This window comes from Cucurbita maxima, unplaced genomic scaffold, assembly GCF_002738345.1.
Source record: "Cucurbita maxima cultivar Rimu unplaced genomic scaffold, Cmax_1.0 Cma_Scf00016, whole genome shotgun sequence".
Classification (NCBI taxonomy): Eukaryota; Viridiplantae; Streptophyta; class Magnoliopsida; order Cucurbitales; family Cucurbitaceae; genus Cucurbita; species Cucurbita maxima.
Genome location: NW_019272032.1, coordinates 61,334 through 78,406, shown reverse-complemented (window position 1 = coordinate 78,406; position 17,073 = coordinate 61,334). Strand labels below are relative to the sequence as shown.

General features: G+C 36.1%; 2 protein-coding genes across 4 annotated transcripts; one reads left to right on the top strand and one right to left on the bottom strand.

Moving 5' to 3' along the window:
• The first annotated feature begins 2,820 nt into the window (after positions 1 to 2,820).
• LOC111490919 (auxin response factor 4-like) lies at positions 2,821 to 9,340 on the top strand. Of its 3 annotated transcripts, none has more exons than XM_023139576.1 (12): positions 2,823 to 3,760; positions 3,874 to 3,930; positions 4,086 to 4,280; positions 4,396 to 4,480; positions 4,543 to 4,633; positions 4,701 to 4,865; positions 6,194 to 6,313; positions 6,391 to 6,466; positions 7,007 to 7,160; positions 7,248 to 7,921; positions 8,011 to 8,201; positions 8,947 to 9,340. In XM_023139576.1, exons 1-12 carry the CDS (start codon positions 3,419 to 3,421, stop codon positions 9,131 to 9,133), a joined length of 2,337 nt encoding a protein of 778 aa, XP_022995344.1. In that variant the 5' UTR covers positions 2,823 to 3,418; the 3' UTR covers positions 9,134 to 9,340. The 3 variants fall into 3 exon arrangements, with proteins under 3 accessions (XP_022995345.1, XP_022995344.1, XP_022995343.1); XM_023139575.1 differs by having other exon boundaries at positions 2,824 to 3,760; positions 7,245 to 7,921; XM_023139577.1 differs by lacking the exon at positions 8,947 to 9,340 and having other exon boundaries at positions 2,821 to 3,760; positions 7,245 to 7,921; positions 7,996 to 8,135.
• Positions 9,341 to 9,379: 39 nt separating this feature from the next.
• Positions 9,380 to 14,857, bottom strand: LOC111490920 (isovaleryl-CoA dehydrogenase, mitochondrial). Its single transcript, XM_023139578.1, has 15 exons — positions 14,665 to 14,857; positions 14,262 to 14,345; positions 14,090 to 14,147; positions 13,638 to 13,762; positions 13,469 to 13,513; positions 13,164 to 13,212; positions 12,951 to 13,060; positions 12,002 to 12,078; positions 11,733 to 11,783; positions 11,576 to 11,640; positions 10,706 to 10,860; positions 10,587 to 10,627; positions 10,446 to 10,500; positions 10,100 to 10,156; positions 9,380 to 9,725 (listed from the first exon to the last, which is right to left on the bottom strand). The coding sequence occupies exons 1-15, from the start codon at positions 14,773 to 14,775 to the stop codon at positions 9,579 to 9,581; spliced, it is 1,230 nt and encodes a 409-aa protein (XP_022995346.1). The 5' UTR covers positions 14,776 to 14,857; the 3' UTR covers positions 9,380 to 9,578.
• Positions 14,858 to 17,073: the final 2,216 nt, after the last annotated feature.

Sequence of the window (17,073 nt, the reverse complement as noted above, 5' to 3'; positions counted from 1 at the left end):
AAGAGTAGGAAAGATGGGGGCGATTAAAGCAAAAAAGAAAAAGGAGAAGGAGGAGGAGGAGGAGGCTAATACAAACAAAATCTACCCGACAACACACATATTCATTAAACTGTCAAATAAAACAACAACATAAGCATAAATTTGGTTTAATTAACACTTTTGTTGTTTTCACTTTTTTCTATTTACTTTTTACTTTTTTTTCTTTTTTTTTTACTTTTTTTTTGGTGCTAAGGGAGTGGAGGAGCAAAATGTTAAAAATATATATATATATAAATAAATACAATTTCTTAAGAGAAAATTGCACCAATTAAAAATAGAAACTAATAATTATATTTTTAAATTAATCATAAAAGTATTTTTAAAATTTTGTTTAGATAAAGTATAAAATTTAAGAGTATTTTTATTAATTTAACATAATTACTTCAAAATATGTTTCACTAATATTTATATTTAAATGTGAAAGCTTTATATTAAGAAAATTTAAAATAAAAAATTAAAAGTTAATTGGATTTTAGTGAGGGTAAAATTGTGATAATATTTGAAATGGGAAGAGAGAGAGAGAGGAGAAGTGAAGGGCAGGGGACAGTGAGCGTTTACGCCTTTAATAAAGTGTTTTCTATTTTTTCTATTTTTTTTTAAATATTTTTTGGCGACAATTGTTGGTGTGACCTCTCACTGTCTCTCACCATGATGTTACGTATCTTTCCTTTTTATTTTTATTTTTATTTTTATTTTTATTTTTGCTTCCTCCTTCCCTGTTTTATTTATTGTTGTTTTTTAAAATTATACAATTATTATTTATTTTTATTTTTTCATCCCCACGTGCACCATAATGGTCGTGTAAAGCACACACCATTTCTCCTCCCTCTAAACACACCACCAAATAAATTCCTTCTTTTCAAAATTATACTTATTTTGAAACTAAAATATGATTTTTTTATTTTTAAAATTTAAAGGTATTATTGAATATTTTAAAAGCATACGAGTATTTTGAAGCTAAAATAGTACCAAGTTCACGAATATTTTTATTAATTTAACCTAAAAAATTATAACGGTGATCGGTCTATATATATAATCAATAATAAATAAAATAAAGATGGTTTGATAAATAAATATATAAAACAATTAATGTTTGTTTAAATTATATAACATGGTTGAATAAAATGAAGGAAAAGGCTCCCGGTTTTATCAAATCATAAATATTATTTATGAGGTTTTATTAAGAAATAAAAAAAAAAACAAAAATATAACCCGGCTAAATTTACTGAAATATAAATCATTAAATATTGTATATAATGGGAATTTAATATAGTTGAGAAGAGATTAATGGTCATAAATGAAAGCTTAAATTGTTAAATTTATATACCCACTTAATAAATAACTCAGCTGTGGGGATATACTTTTATTTAATTAACATTTAAGGAACCATTTTTTTTTTAATATTTTAACCCAAACTTCATTCATTTGCTCCTCCTGGAAAATGGTAGGGTAATATATTCCGTACTCAATTCAGAAAAATATATATTTAACCATTTTATTCAAAATACTTATAATTTATGCTTTTTTTTAATAAAAATATATTTACATCTTTATTTATTTATTTTTTAGTGTTTAAATAATGCATGTTTGTTATTATTTTCCTATTACATATATTCAAGATATATTTAGAGTGTTTTCTTAATGAATATTTTTTAAATAATAGAAATTTTTAATTATTATGATATTTCAAAAACCTATCTGATTATCAAAAATTACTCTATTTTTTTTTTTTTTTTTAGAGAAAAAGACTTTAAAAAACATATTTTAATTAATTAAATTGTTTACGATATATTATAAGAACGGCATTTTAATTTTTCACTTGCAATTTAACATTTTAACCATAACAGTAAAAAAGGAGAGGTAAAATTGGAAAGTGTATAGATATATATATAAATGGTGGTGGGGCATTGAAGCAGCGCCAAAGGCGCAGGCTTCTCGATCTCTTCCTCTTTTGAAACAACCAACTCAACTCACCCTCTTCTTATTCACTCGCCTTCTCAGGCGTTGACCTCACGCGCCTATTTACAATTAGTTTCACTGAAATTTCAAACAGTTATAACTCCCATCATTTGTGTTTATATAATTTTTAAGAAAAGTTACTAAATTCAGCCCTTAAAAGGAGAGAGAAATGAAGATTTGGTTTTTTTCTTTTTCTTTTTTAAGCTCATCAATGGCGATTCTTCGAAGAAGAAGAAGAGGACGAGCGTTTTAAGGGAGTGGGAAACAGTGATTCCATAATTAGAATTAGAAAAAGGAACAAAAGCAGTGAGATAGGACATGAGATGCAGAAAAGGGTTGTACTCAATACACTGCTGACTGCTGAACTGGTGTCACTGCTTGGTGTTTATGTGTTGCTATTTGCAGTTTGCAGCAATGGCGGGGCTCTGACCCCCGCCCGCCCACTATACATGCTGCTAAAGACCCTCTTTCCCCACCAATGCCCATGGCCTTGGCCCCCACTTTATTGGCTTCTTTTTCGGATTAGATTAGATTAGATTGGATTGGATTAGCTAATTGATTTTCCATCATTGTGGGTCTCTTTCTTTTGCATTTTGGGAGATAGGCAATGGGGTTTAGGAGCTTTTAATTGGGTTGGCTGAATATGCCCAGTACCTGTTTGATAAAATGACTAAGTGAAGGGATCTTGTTTGTACAAAGAGATAAAGATATATTATTTTTGTTGCATTAATGAAAACCAACCTTTTTGTCTTTGGTGGAGGGCCAGGGCGGCCTCACCCCCACACACTTTCACAGTGAAAGAAATTATTAATAAAGGAGAAGAGGGGAAGGCCCGAAGGGAAAGGGCAAAGCAAAGCAAAGCAGAGCAAAGAAGAAGGGGATGGGGGAGTGTGGGTTTTGTTCTGTCTTAGCCTGTCCCCGCCACCCACCCACACATATACGCACTCTCTCTCTCTAACACTCCAAAAGCCACCAAAGCATTGGCCTTTTTTCGCCTTTTGCTTCTGTGTTTCCTATGCAATTGTCTATGTCTGCTGCTTCTGCTCCCTCTTCTCAATACCTGCAAATGGGCGAGGAATCATACTTTGAATTTCTTGTTATTATTTGATACCCCTCTTTCTATCTTTTTAGCTACCACCCTACTGGTTTAGCATCCATCCAAACACTACTTTCTTGTTGTTTTTCTACTCATCCCCTTCTATTACTCTCCCGTTCTTAGCTTTAATGGTATCTCTTCTGGATATGTTTTTAGCAATTTTACCATGCTTTGACCTCATTTCCAGTTTTCTACAGCTTTGGTCTTCTTCTCACCTTATTGCCAATTGATTCCACTTTCTTGTTTTAGTTCTGTTGCTGTTCTTCTTTTTTCTTTCTGTTGGGAAACATAGCAATAAGACACTTGAAGTAACTCTGGGTGTTCATGGAAATTGATCTGAACCTAACAGCCAGTGATGTGGGCAAGAATGCATATTGCAATGGAAATTGTGAAGAGGGTCACTGCAATTGTTGTTTATCCTCTTCAACTTCTTCATGTTCCTCAAATTCATCGCCAGCTCTCGTCTCTTCTTCAACTTATTTGGAGCTTTGGCATGCTTGTGCTGGTCCTCTCACCTCATTGCCTAAGAAAGGAAATGTAGTTGTCTATTTCCCACAAGGTCACTTGGAGCAGATTGCCTCAGCCTCTCCCTTTTCCCCCATGGAAATGCGCACTTTTGGCCTCCAGCCGCAGATCCTCTGCAGGGTAATCAATGTCCACTTACTTGTAAGTAATGGGTTTACATTTTAAATTCATGTTCTGCCTTCTCCTCTCTCGAGCAGCCGCCCCAGTTTCCCTTGACACCCTTCGGCTTTTCACTGCTCTTACCATTTTGACAGGCCAATAAGGAGAATGATGAGGTCTACACACAACTTACTCTGCTTCCCTTGCCAGAGGTAGTTTCCAATTCAAAACTTTGTTACAGTACGTTACTCGTAATTTGGAGTTTGGGAAGGTTAATAAAGTTCGTAGCTTATTTTCTTCTGTTTAATTTAGCTTGTGGATGAGATGACCCTTATAGTGGATTACCATAAATTTGGATATTCTATAGTTCTTAGGCACTGGTCTAGAGGGCAAAGAGTTGGAGGAATTGGCGTTGAATGGAGCTGATGGAGATGGGAGCGGAGTGTCGCCTACTAGATCTACACCTCACATGTTTTGCAAAACACTCACAGCGTCTGATACGAGCACCCATGGAGGATTCTCTGTTCCTCGCAGAGCTGCCGAAGACTGTTTCCCTCCTCTGGTTGCCACTGCTTTCCTATGTTTTGTTTTAAGTTTTTCTCAAATGAAATGAATTGGGTTTTATCTGGGTTGTTTTATTTGGAAATATTCTGAGTGAGGTCGATGGGTTACTGCAGGATTACACTCAGCTTAGGCCGTCTCAAGAGCTAATTGCCAAGGACCTACATGGCGTCGAGTGGAGATTTAAACATATTTACAGAGGTATAATGTGAGACTCCTTTGATTGTCTGTCATAATTGAACTAACTCTTAATAACTCGGCAGGTCAACCAAGGCGGCATCTGCTGACTACTGGATGGAGTCTTTTTGTAAGCCAAAAGAATCTTATTTCTGGGGATGCAGTGCTGTTTTTAAGGTATGAATCTACATATTAACCCCTACAATTGGTCATATTTATTTAAACCATTTGTGATTGTCTGCAGGGGTGAAAATGGAGAGCTAAGGTTGGGCATAAGGCGAGCTGTTCGGCCTAGAAATGGTCTTCCTGATTCAATTGTGGGCAACCAAAATTCTTGTGCAGATGATCTTGCTCGTGTGGTGAAAGCAATATCTACTAAGAGCATATTTGATGTGTTTTACAATCCAAGGTATCACTAATGGTTCAGTACTCTTCAATCAAGAAATAGAATTAGCTATATATTACTGTTTTATTAGAGCGGTGATAGAGGACATCAGGAAAACTCTTTGCTTTTGAGGTTTGAGCAGATATGTAGAATTTTGTCAATCTGTACCCCGGGTCCAATCCATGATAATAAATTTACGTAACAAGCAAAGGAGAATATCTTTTTGCCTTAAGTTGGGAGAGGAGTCCCACATCGGTTAATTAAAGGGTTATCATGGGTTTATAAGTAAGGAACACTATCTTTCTATTGGTATGAGGCCTGTTGGGGAAACCAAAAGCAAATCCATGAGAGCTTATGCTCAGAGTGGACAATATCATACCATTGTGAAGGTTTCTTACTTAACTTAGCGATGTCAATAGAATCCTCGATTAAGGGGAGGCTGTTTGAGGGCTCCATAAGCCTCAAGGGAGGCTGTATGATGTACTTTGTTTGAGGGGAGGATTGTTGGGAGAGGAGTCTCACATTGGTTAATTAAAAGGTTGGTCATGAGTTTATAAGTAAGGAACACTATCTCTAATTGGTACGATAACTTTTGGGAAAACCAAAAACAAAACCATGAGAGCTTATGCCCAAAGTGGACAATATGGTTCATGATTTCTAACATAACCAACTATATTGGTAGGTTAATGCTATGCCAGGTTAGAACAGATAGTAAATGTATCATATGGCCTTGTGATATTAGTAGGTCAAAGCATCACAAGCATCCATATTATCCAGATAGTAAATGTAATCATAACAAGCCACCTTTTTTAACGACGAAAAAGGGTAAGCATTCTTTACTTACTACTACGTAGGTATTCTAGGCTTTGTGGTCATTACTCTTCTGAGGTCTGCCAAGAATCAAACATGGGATCATATGGCCTTGTGATTTATGTTCTATAAGGTTTAGCATTAAGACACCTCTGTTTGTAACTGAGAACAAATAACAATCTTAGAGGGGGTTCGTTACTAAATGCCTCCCATTGTATAATAACACTTCTGAACTTGAGCAGAAAAACTATGAAAACTGTTATCTCAAACCAGATAGATGGTACAATTTTGGATTTAAGTGAATCGATAGACATCATATGCAAAATCTTGATTTCTAAGTTAAAATATTGTGATCTTGCAAGTAAGAACAAAAGTTTGAATCAGAACTGTTGGTGGTATTTTTAAGAAATAGTCCGTTCGTTCAAATATTCTCTATTTAGTGTCATACTGGTTCATGTTTATTATTAGAACTTTATAGTGTTCTTGACCAGCCTTTGCTTACTCAGAAAATACAATAACATGTTAAACATACTGACTTGCAGGGCATATCATGCACAGTTTGTTATATCTTGTCAGAAGTATGTGAAGAGCATCAATAATCCAGTGACCGTTGGCACAAGATTCAAAATGAGATTTGAGATGGATGATTCGCCAGAAAGAAGGTTTATCCATACACGATCAAGATCAATGGTTTTTACTATGTTATACAAATATATTTATAGGTATTTGTTTCTTGCAGGTTTAATGGTGTAGTTCTCGGAATTGGTGACATGGATCCCTTGAGATGGCCAAACTCAAAGTGGAGATGCTTGACGGTAAGTGTTATAATCCCCATAAGGGTGTTGCTGCATATAAGAATGCACAATGGTATTTGTTGGACAATCGCATTTGTGAGATCCCACATCGGTTGGAGAGGGGAACAAAGCATTCCTCACAAGGGTGTGGAAACCTCTTATTAGCAGACATGTTTTAAAACCTTGAGGGGAAACTCAGAAGGGAAAGCCCAAAGAGGACAATATCTGCTAGTAGTGGATTTGGGCTGTTACAAATGGTGTCAAACCCAAACACAGGGCGATGTGCCAGCGAGGACGCTGGCTCCCAAGGGGGGTGGATCGTGAGATCCCACCTCAGTTGGAGAGGGGAACACAACATTCCTTATAAAAGTGTGAAAACCTCTCTCTAGCAAATACGTTTTAAAACTTTGAGAGGAACCCCAGAAAGGAAAGTTCAAAGAGGACAATATCTGCTAGCGATGAGCTTGGGCTGTTACAACATCACACACTGTACTATAGAAGCTAGCAAGAACCATGTGAACGTCGTCACACAATATTTTTCTAATATTTATAATCCATCAGGTACGATGGGATAAAGACGGTGATCATCAAGAACGTGTTTCACCCTGGGAGATCGAACCTTCTGTTTCCCTCCCACCCTTGAGTGTTCAGTTTTCTCCAAGGCTGAAGAAACTGAGGACTAGTCTGCAGGCAGCCCCACCTAACGCCTTTGCTGGTATGAGTGACCAAATTGAAACTGATAAATTGTGTTTCTTCTAAGCTTGAGTTGTTAAAACTCTTCATTAAAATTTTCTTGCAGTAGGGAGGGGCGGTTTTATGGACTTTGAGGATTCAATTAGATCCTCTAAGGTCTTGCAAGGTCAAGAAAATGTAGGTATTGTATCACCGTTTTATGGACGTGATACTACAAAACGTTCCCTGGAGTTCGAGGTGCGATCTTCTGCACATCAAGCGTCGGGTGGAGCTGAGAAATATAGAGGTGACTACGTAAAGGTTCATCCAAACTCATCTTTCACAGGCTTTATGGAATCTGAAAGATTCCTGAAGGTCTTGCAAGGTCAAGAAATATGCTCATTGAGACCACAAACAAGAAAACCAGAACATTGTTTAGGTGTTTGGGGAAAGTTCAATCTCAGTGACAACTCCTTCAACACATTTCACTCACCAAACTCTAGTTTTTATCACATGGCGTCAAATGGAGCCCAAAACATGTATTTCCCTCGTAGTGAATTTTACAGTACAGGCCAAGCTGCTGCTGTGATGCGCTCAAATGATGGCAACTTTCCAAGAGAGAGTGCCTTGTTCAGCCCATCTGTTGATGCTAGTGTTATGAGCACTACTTCAGGGTCGAATATAAGGAATTCAAAGGATGAAAGTGTGAATGAGAATTCAACTGGCTGTAGACTTTTTGGCTTTTCCTTGACTACAGAAACTGCTGCAAACATGCAGAGTTCAGGGAAGAGGAGTTGTACTAAGGTAAGAAATGGGTGCTGCTGAGAAATTTGGTCAGTAATGTTATCTTTTACTGTTCTTCCATGCTCTGATATTAGTCTTGTTAAGTGAAGGTTCACAAACAAGGTAGTCTAGTGGGAAGAGCCATTGATCTCTCTAGACTTAATGGCTATACTGATCTGCTTTCTGAACTGGAGCGGCTGTTTTGCATGGAAGGACTCTTGAAAGATCCTGAAAAAGGATGGCGTGTACTGTACACCGACAACGAGAACGACGTAATGGTTGTTGGGGATTATCCATGGCTGTAAGTGCTTTATCTTGAAATCTTGATTATTTCATTGCATGAAAACAATTAAGATGGGCTATTAGGGTGGAACTCCTAGGAACATAAAATAAGATCTGAATAACATGTTCTGCCCAAGGATTTTTGTTAAGCAAGTAATAACTGATATTGTTAAATCTCACCTTGGTTGGAGAGGAAAACGAAGCATTCTTATAAGGGTGTGAAAACCTCTCTCTAGTAGACACGTTTTAAAACTATGAGGCTGACGACGATACGTAACGGGCCAAAGTAGACAATATCTACTCACGGTGGACTTGGATTGTTATAAATAGTATGAGAGCTAGACACCGAACAGTATGTCAGCAAGAACGCTGGCCCCCAAGGGGGGTGGATTGTTAGATCTTATATCGGTTGGAGAGGGGAATGGAACATTTCTTAGAAGTGTGTGGAAACCTCTCTCTAGTAGACGCGTTTTAAAACCGTGAGGCTGACAACGATATGTAACGGGTCAAAGCGAACAATATCTGCTAGCGATGAGCTTGAACTATTGAAAGCTAGATTAATTTTAAACCTACAACAAGCCTAAGTAGAAAGTCTCATGATATTGCTTCATGGCTAACTTCAATTAAAGTTTATCCTTGTGTTTCTGATGATCATGGTAGCAAAATAGATTATTGTATTGTACGTTTCCGACATTAGTTTTAAAACATATTCAGCTTTTAATCTTATCTTATGATCATTTTTCATCTCATTCTTTGCTGTTCAGTGACTTCTGTGATGCGGTTTCAAAAATCCATATATACACCCAAGAAGAAGTGGAGAAGATGACCAATGGAGTGATCAGCGATGATACTCAAAGCTGCTTAGACCAAGCTCCTTTGTGTATGGAAGCCTCAAAATCCTCTTCCGTGGGCCAACCTGATTCTTCTCCCACAGTAGTAAGAGAGTTCTAATTAGTAGTAATCAAGATGTGTGATTTCCCATATTTCCTTAGGATTAAATGTTTTCCATATCAAAGTCGAGCTCGAAGTCAGTAGCTTTGCTTCGTCCTCTCGGTCCCATAGGTTCGAATCTGTTTCAAACCTCTGCTTTCTAATGGACAGTGTGTAATTCTCCAAATCCTTTAAGCTGTGTGGAATGGTATGGAATGATATTGAATATTTTGAACTCAGTAGAAACAGAGATCATTAGAATTTAAATAACTTGATAGGTAGAACAGAGGCAACTTAATTTATTTCAAACAAAGGCAACAATTATTTATGATAAATGTGAATGTTTCCTTAAAATTACACATTGTGGATAAAGATCTCAATCACCTTTGCTTCTTCAAAATCTGCACAGGGGGCTGCTCATGAGTATAGACTTTGATCGTGGGCTATCCGACGAGTGAAAGTTGTCCTATTGTTCTTTGAACAGCGAGCGACCGATGATCATTCTTCTCACTTCACTAGTTCCTGCACCTATTTCATATAGTTTCGCATCTCTTAGTAGTCGACCGGTTGTGTATTCGTTTACATACCCGTTGCCTCCTAAACATTGTATGGCCTGTAAGATTGAACAAGAACATGAACGATTTACACATGGTAATGTTACGCACACAATGTGCTAAAATAACTGTGAATATGAGGATGGCATATTTAATCAAGTCATTTTGATCAGTTAAATCGATTCAATCTCGAAATCGTTTGACAAGTATTGGCCCATCAAGTTGGAGTTGGTGTAACTTCTTTCACAAGTTCTTGCTATGGCATAGAACCTAGAAGTTATATGGTTCTATTGGAAAATAGATAAGACTGGCATTTAAAACAAATATTCCTTTCGAAGTTTGACTGAAACAAAAGCTTCTGAAAGAAACGTGCTTCTGATAGTTCTGCGCGATAAACGATTGAAAAAAAATGTTTAATGAATGCAACTTTTACCTGCAGAGCAACTTGTGTTGCCCTTTCAGCTGCAGATAATATTACTCCAGCACAATCCTGGACACAAAACCACACGGGGTGAATACTTGAAGGAATTTATTGACCAAGCGTTTCCATGGCCATGGAATAAGAAATAATGGGTTAAAAGCATAGCTGCTACGAACATGTGCTTATATAATATTCATTAGGGAAGTGGTGAAAGATCTAAAGTAGCACCTCGGGTTGATCAAAACTTAAAGTACTCTATTTAACTAAACATCAGAGGAACATGTTATATATTAATAGAGAAACCAAAAGATTCAAGCGGAAAAAAGGGGAAAAAGAAGGTTTAAGATGCCCTACAAACCTTGGGATCTACTTTTCCACTGTCACAGTCCCTCGCAACAGAATAAACGTAGGCCCTGGAGAGGGACAGAGAGAGTCAACATGACAAAAGAACAAAAATCATAAATCAGAAATAATACATAATTACTCCAAAATCTCTCACCTTGATGATTGCAAAGACGTATACATATCGGCAAGTTTTCCCTGCAATTTCAGATTAATTGAGTCATTTTAGAGGAAACGTCAGATGCAAGTATGGTAAGATAGTCACAGTGATAGAACCTGGATAAACTGGAATTCCCCAATTGGACGACCAAACTGCTCTCTTTGTTTAACGTAAGGAAGAACAACATCCAGGCATGCCTGCATAAGACCAAGGGGACCAGCAGCCAAAACAAGCCTCTCCAAATCTAACCCAGACATCATAACATAAACTCCTGAAATAAAACATAGTACATTACACTACTAAAATAATGACAAACATGATGATGGCAATAGTTTGGTTCTCTTCCAATCAGGCTGCAACAAGACAAGGTAGTTACTATTTACATTTATATGTATCATAGCAAGTAATTGGCATGACAACACCAAAGCTTTTTCGCTTCTATTACATTAAACCCAAACAAAACATGAAAGAGCCTGGTACTAAAGCAAAAATATCAGCACATTAAATTCCTTATTCTCATCGTATCTTTTCTATCTATTATTACATCAATATTCAAAAGGTATAAATCTTAACAATTGGAACATTATCATAAAGAGATGCCATTGGAGCTAGAAATGTCAGCATTTTAGATATTATTATCCCTTGGAGACATCACATTTAGCCGTCGCAACATTTGGTCAGAGAACTACCGTCACCTACACACCAATTATGAATGCCTAGGTCCAAAGATTGCTAACAATAAGATCACATAATATTTTCTCTTCTTTTTTGGAATGTTGTGATTCTTTTAACTGAGAAAAGAAAATAGATTGATCAAAATTAGGCCACCACCATAAATTAGAACCCTGTGTTGAAATCTGCCATTAAGTAACATCCCCATCAATTGCGCATCCAACCTCATTGAAATGATTTTACAGAAATAAAATATTAATAAATATAACTATTTACTGGATGCATGAATGAACAGTAGTACACCAGCAGAATACCTTTTCCTTCTTGTCCAAGTACATTTTCTTCAGGAACAAAGCAATTTTCAAAGACAAGCTCACATCTGTTCGAACCATCACCAACATTAGTGGAAGGGGCAAGAAGATTGCATGCTCTAATTTTAGAAACTTGAATTTCAAACCACAGTAGACTCACGTATCACTCCCTCGCATGCCAAGTTTGTCTAATTTCTGGGCAGTACTGAATCTGAGAAACGTAGAAGCAGCCAATATAAGAATGAAGGAATAAGAACATTCATAGTTTCTAAATGATGTTGGAATCAGCAGCATAGGGTTAGTTTAGGAATACAGTTAAAAAAAATATATGCTAGGGTGCTACACGACTGCATGCTATAGAACTGGAACAGAAAACTCTCACTTGCAAATTCAACCTATCATTAACCAGACCAAAGATTATTCAAGTACCCGGGCATTCCTTTTTCAATGATAAACGCTGTAATTCCCTTTGAGCCAGCATTTGCGTCTGTTTTTGCATAAACAACCTGATAACATTGTGTATATCAGCTACGAGTCAATGAAATAAGCAAGAATAAAATGTTTCAACAACCACAATTTGACCATCCTACGTGGTTTTAAGATTTTAAGGTGGAATACAAACTACTACATGTAACCTGAACCTATAAAATGTTACTCCAACATGTTTATTCCCTCCTACATTACATGAAAATACATAAAATAAATAAAACCCACGGCACGGTCGATAACATCAATTATGAATTCTACAATATCAAAGGAGAAAAATGTGTCAAGAAATTCTTCTTTTATTTCTATTTACTTAAATGGCCTTTCAGTTTATTGATTCCCGTTGAATCAGCTTTTGCAAGGGTAATTTTAGTTAAGGGTCCCAATTTCTCTGAAAATGTAGGTGATTCATACTAACATACTATGACAACAAAAAATTAAGCTTAAGACAGCTCTTTTCAACAAGCTTATGACCGATCAAAACAAGGTTTCCATATAAACCAAATACATTTAATACATATATAGCCAAATACATTTAATATATGCACAACACGAAAGTGATCAAGTTCAAGGTTGTTCATAAACCATAATAGATCCCTGAATTTTAAAAAAATAATAAAAAAAAAGGAAAGAAAGAAAAGTTTTCACCATATAGCAACAAAGAAAAAAGTTCATGTAATTTTGATGAAATATCACACATCCAACATGACTAACTATTTCAGTGTTCTTAAAGATTTTTCTTTGGAGTTTTGTTTTTAATAATTCTACAGTTATAAATGAATCGAATGCTATATTATCTATCGGTATCTCTTTTCTTAGGCAACACAAGTATTAACCAATAAATAGAGGTGAATTTTTTTAACATGCTTAGAAAAATTGCAACAAAAACTACCAATGTTTGAGCTGTAGGACCATTAGTACACCACATCTTGTTTCCATTAATGATATATCCACCATCCACTCGGTCAGCTCTGCATTTCATGCTCACAACATCCGAGCCAGCTGAAAATAGGAAATGCATCATCCAAGGATGAAAACATTTTTAGTTCTTAAAAGGATCTACCTTTGCATGCACACATGAAAAACAAAAGTTCATTAAACTTACCATTGGGTTCACTCATTGCAAGAGCTCCTACATGCTCCCCTTTAATAAGCTTAACAAAGATATAGTTAAGTTAGTAGCCAAAAAGAATTACATTAATAGAAAAGAAAGGAGCAATGAGAAGGCAATAGAGCAAAGGAAAGCATGAAGATAGAATTTACTTCAGGAATTATATTAAAAATGAAAAAAAAAAAAAAAAACAAAAAAATTCCGGTATGACACTTCCAGATGACTAGGCATCAGAGTAAATGAAGCGAGCATGACATTGTTATGTGCAGTTTGGTAATTATTATAGCATGGAGTAAAACCTTAGGCAAGTACTTCTCTTTTTGAGCTGGGCTTCCATTCCTCACCTGAAAAATCAACAAATACGAGGTTAACATAACTTATGTAGTCCATACTGCACTTAATGATTTCACTACGACATATAATCCTACTATGACGTCACTAACACAATATTTAATCACTTCAATTTACCAGCTGATTGATGCACAGGTTAGAATGTGCACCGAAGGAGAGGGCAACAGACCCAGAAGCACGACTTATTTCTTCCATTGCTATACAGTGATATAAGTAACCAAGACCAAGTCCTCCATATTCCTCTACAAGACAATCAATAGCTTAGTTTTAAAATATCTTGAAAGAATGAGAGAAACAGTACTATAGCAAAATATATGCAACCATCTCAATATTCATCTAATTTAAGAAGGCACTTACTATGTATCAATTATCTCAATTAGATTTACCTCCATCAGGACACTCATAATGTACAATAAGAGTATAATTAAATAAACTTTTATGGATAATAACTAGAAGCGGAAAAGATGAAAATTCATGAATAAAGAGGATATGAATATAATTATTAAGATTGAATAACTCCAAATAACAGTGAATGAGGGAAGCATCAAAAACGATTTCTCACGCTTTACCAGGTGCAGTAATTCCATGGAGATTGAAGTCCCCCATGAGCTTCCATAAGTTAACATCCTACAATAAGGTACATTTTAGCCAAATCATAAAGAAACTCACATTTGTAAATTAAAAAAGAAAAGAAAAAACATATGAAGTAAATATATAGGGGGAGAGAGACTTTCAACTAACCTGCGGGAAAGAGTTCATTTGATCAATTTTTGCAGCATGGGGAGCAATGTTATCTTGAGCAAATTGTTTAACACTTTCTTTGAACTGCAATTAATTTAATAAATTCTTTTAGAAAATCAGTAACAAACACTTTCATCATTCTACTGGTGCAAACTAGGTTATACATAACTTGTAACCAAAGACAATCGAAAGCAAACCATCCACAAATGAAACAAACAATTCTCAATCCGAGCTTCATGGTCATAAATTCACATCACAAATCAACCAAAGCTACACTGAAGATTCCACAGTCTAATTCAAACAATAAAAATCCAAAAATAGAAGGCCATCGACAACGAAATCATCAACTCCCAAACAAATCATACTGAAAGCTCATCATCATCATAAAACAAGAGAGAAAGACCTGAAGTTGAGTATCATCAAAAAGCAGAGCAGAAGAGAATGAAGCAGAATGCCTCTGCTTCCTAAAAATCGAAGCATATGCAACAGTCCTTGCAGCAAAGAGTCTCTGCATCTCGCTTACTGGAAGATGGTCGGAAGAAGAACGGAGCAAGAGTGGAAGAGAGACGGGGAAGAACGTGGAAGCTTTAAATAGTGAAACTTCATACAAGTTCCGTAAATAGGCCGGAAGTTGGGGTGAAACAAATGTACGTTACGTGGCGAACTCTCATTGGTTAGAATAGGAGAAGATTCTCTGTTATCCAATTGAATAACAAGAACTCTTCCGAGCTCTGCTAGTTGCGACCACAGGGTAAAACCACTTTCAATAGGATTGGATGTGACCTATGACTCATCATCTACCCTTTTATTTTTATATATCAATCCATCAATAAGATATACATACACGTATATATAAATAATACTAACAAAAATATTGTGACATAAGTAACAAATCAATTCGTCATCGGTCTCTCTATCCTGCGATTCGGAATAAACAGATTCATCCGACAATACAAGAGTTATAAAAATTAATATTTTTATTATAAACAATAATTAATTTATTAAAAATTAATTTAATATAGAAATCTATTAAATAGATTTTAAAGGATTAGAAATACACAATAAAAAAGAAAAAATAATAAATAAACTATGTTGGGTAAATAATTTTTTTCCAAAAATGGATGCCTATGCTAGAAAGAGCTCCAAGACCTTATTAATTTTGATTTGAACTCCTCCTTTTTACTTAAATTCATTAATGAATGAGTTACCCAAGACTTGTTGGTAATTGCTTGATTGATTGTCGGCTGAATTATTTCTAGGGAGAATGCCCGTTGATAAGGAAAAAAATGCCTCTGAGATAAGTTATACATAACCAAACTATACAATGAGATTTTGGTCCTCGCTCCTTTGCTTCCCTTCCTCTTTCTCTTTTCCTTACTTCATAGGGTGACTCTCGATGTTCATTGGCCTGTTGCGCCTGTAGCTGCAAACTCAACTGTTTGCTTGGTCTATCTTTTTCCATGTGAATTAGAAAGGCACATCTGATTGGTACGCTATTTGTCGATCTTTCTTTTTGTGAGAAGTAGTTCGTATTAATCCACAAAATTGCTTCTATAGAGGTTCATTCAGTCCAACAATGGGGAGTTGGTGCATTGTAGCAGGTGAGTCCCCCTCGCTACACTATGTCTTTCAGTTTCTGCTTTGTTTAGTGTCATTTTCTTGTTTACTCTCTCATGCTAATACTTCATCCTTTTTTCCACTATTATCCACTCCTATAAAATGTTAAACAAGTCGGGTCATCCTCTTTATCCTCATTGGACTCAAGAACATCGATAAGCTAAACCAATTAGGCAGTAGATTCGATCGATCTAAATCTGCCTAGCTACCTTCTTAAATAGAAAGAATCCCTGATTTATTAAAAAAAACATCGAGAAAGATATTATGAGCACCAAGTTGATGCTGCATATCTTTTCTTCTTATATTTTTTTTTTTATGTATCACACGTTTCCCCCCTATGAATTAGTTCTAAGAAAGTAGCCGTTCACGTCATAAATCTCGATTTTTGATGTAGTTGCAATAAGTTTCCTTTTTTTCGTCGAGATTGGGTTGGTGTTCAGCGTCAGTACCTGAGTGAGAGTAGCCAAAGAGAACAGCCGGCCAGTGGGAGCGAGAAGTTTGGGATTCGTGACTGCAATCCCCAGGAGGGCAAGGAAAGTCCCGCCAAAATGTCCAAGACTGCGGGGTGGAAAGCTTTCTGAAAAAAATCTTTTTTTTTTTTTTAATCATCTTGAGAGAGAAGGCAAAGAAGAAAAAAATACCAAGTAATTGACAAAAGGAAAGAGAGGGAACAAATTTATCTTTCCTGAGTCTTTTTTTTGTGATCGAATGACATTGCTCCCACATCTTTTTTCGGTCTGGCCATGTGCAGAAATGGTTTTATATTGGGTTTCAGACCTTATTCACTCTCCTTATCTTCTTTAACTTGGCCTCCTCGATGATATGTCGCCTCATCTCGGTGTCCTATAAGAAAAATGGTGCAGCAGCAGTTGACTGACGATGTAGATTTGGAACTGGCAAATGAAAGAGAAACCCGAGAGGGTCTTTTCAATATTTTTTCGGAGTGAATAGACAGAAGGAGGATATATAGATTTGCGTGCGGAAGAACTCTACCTAAGAAGTTAGCCTGAGAAGCTTGAGCTTGAAATGCTTTTTGAAACGTATGTTGATTGAACTAATAGGTGCAAGGTGAAGGCTTCACCCTAATTTACATAGCCTTCCTGGACACAAATTTTTCCTTGGGGCGGGCTAATTTTCCTAATAAAAAAGAAATAAGGGATCCAGGCTTTTTTTTTTTTTTGGGGGGGGGGGGGGG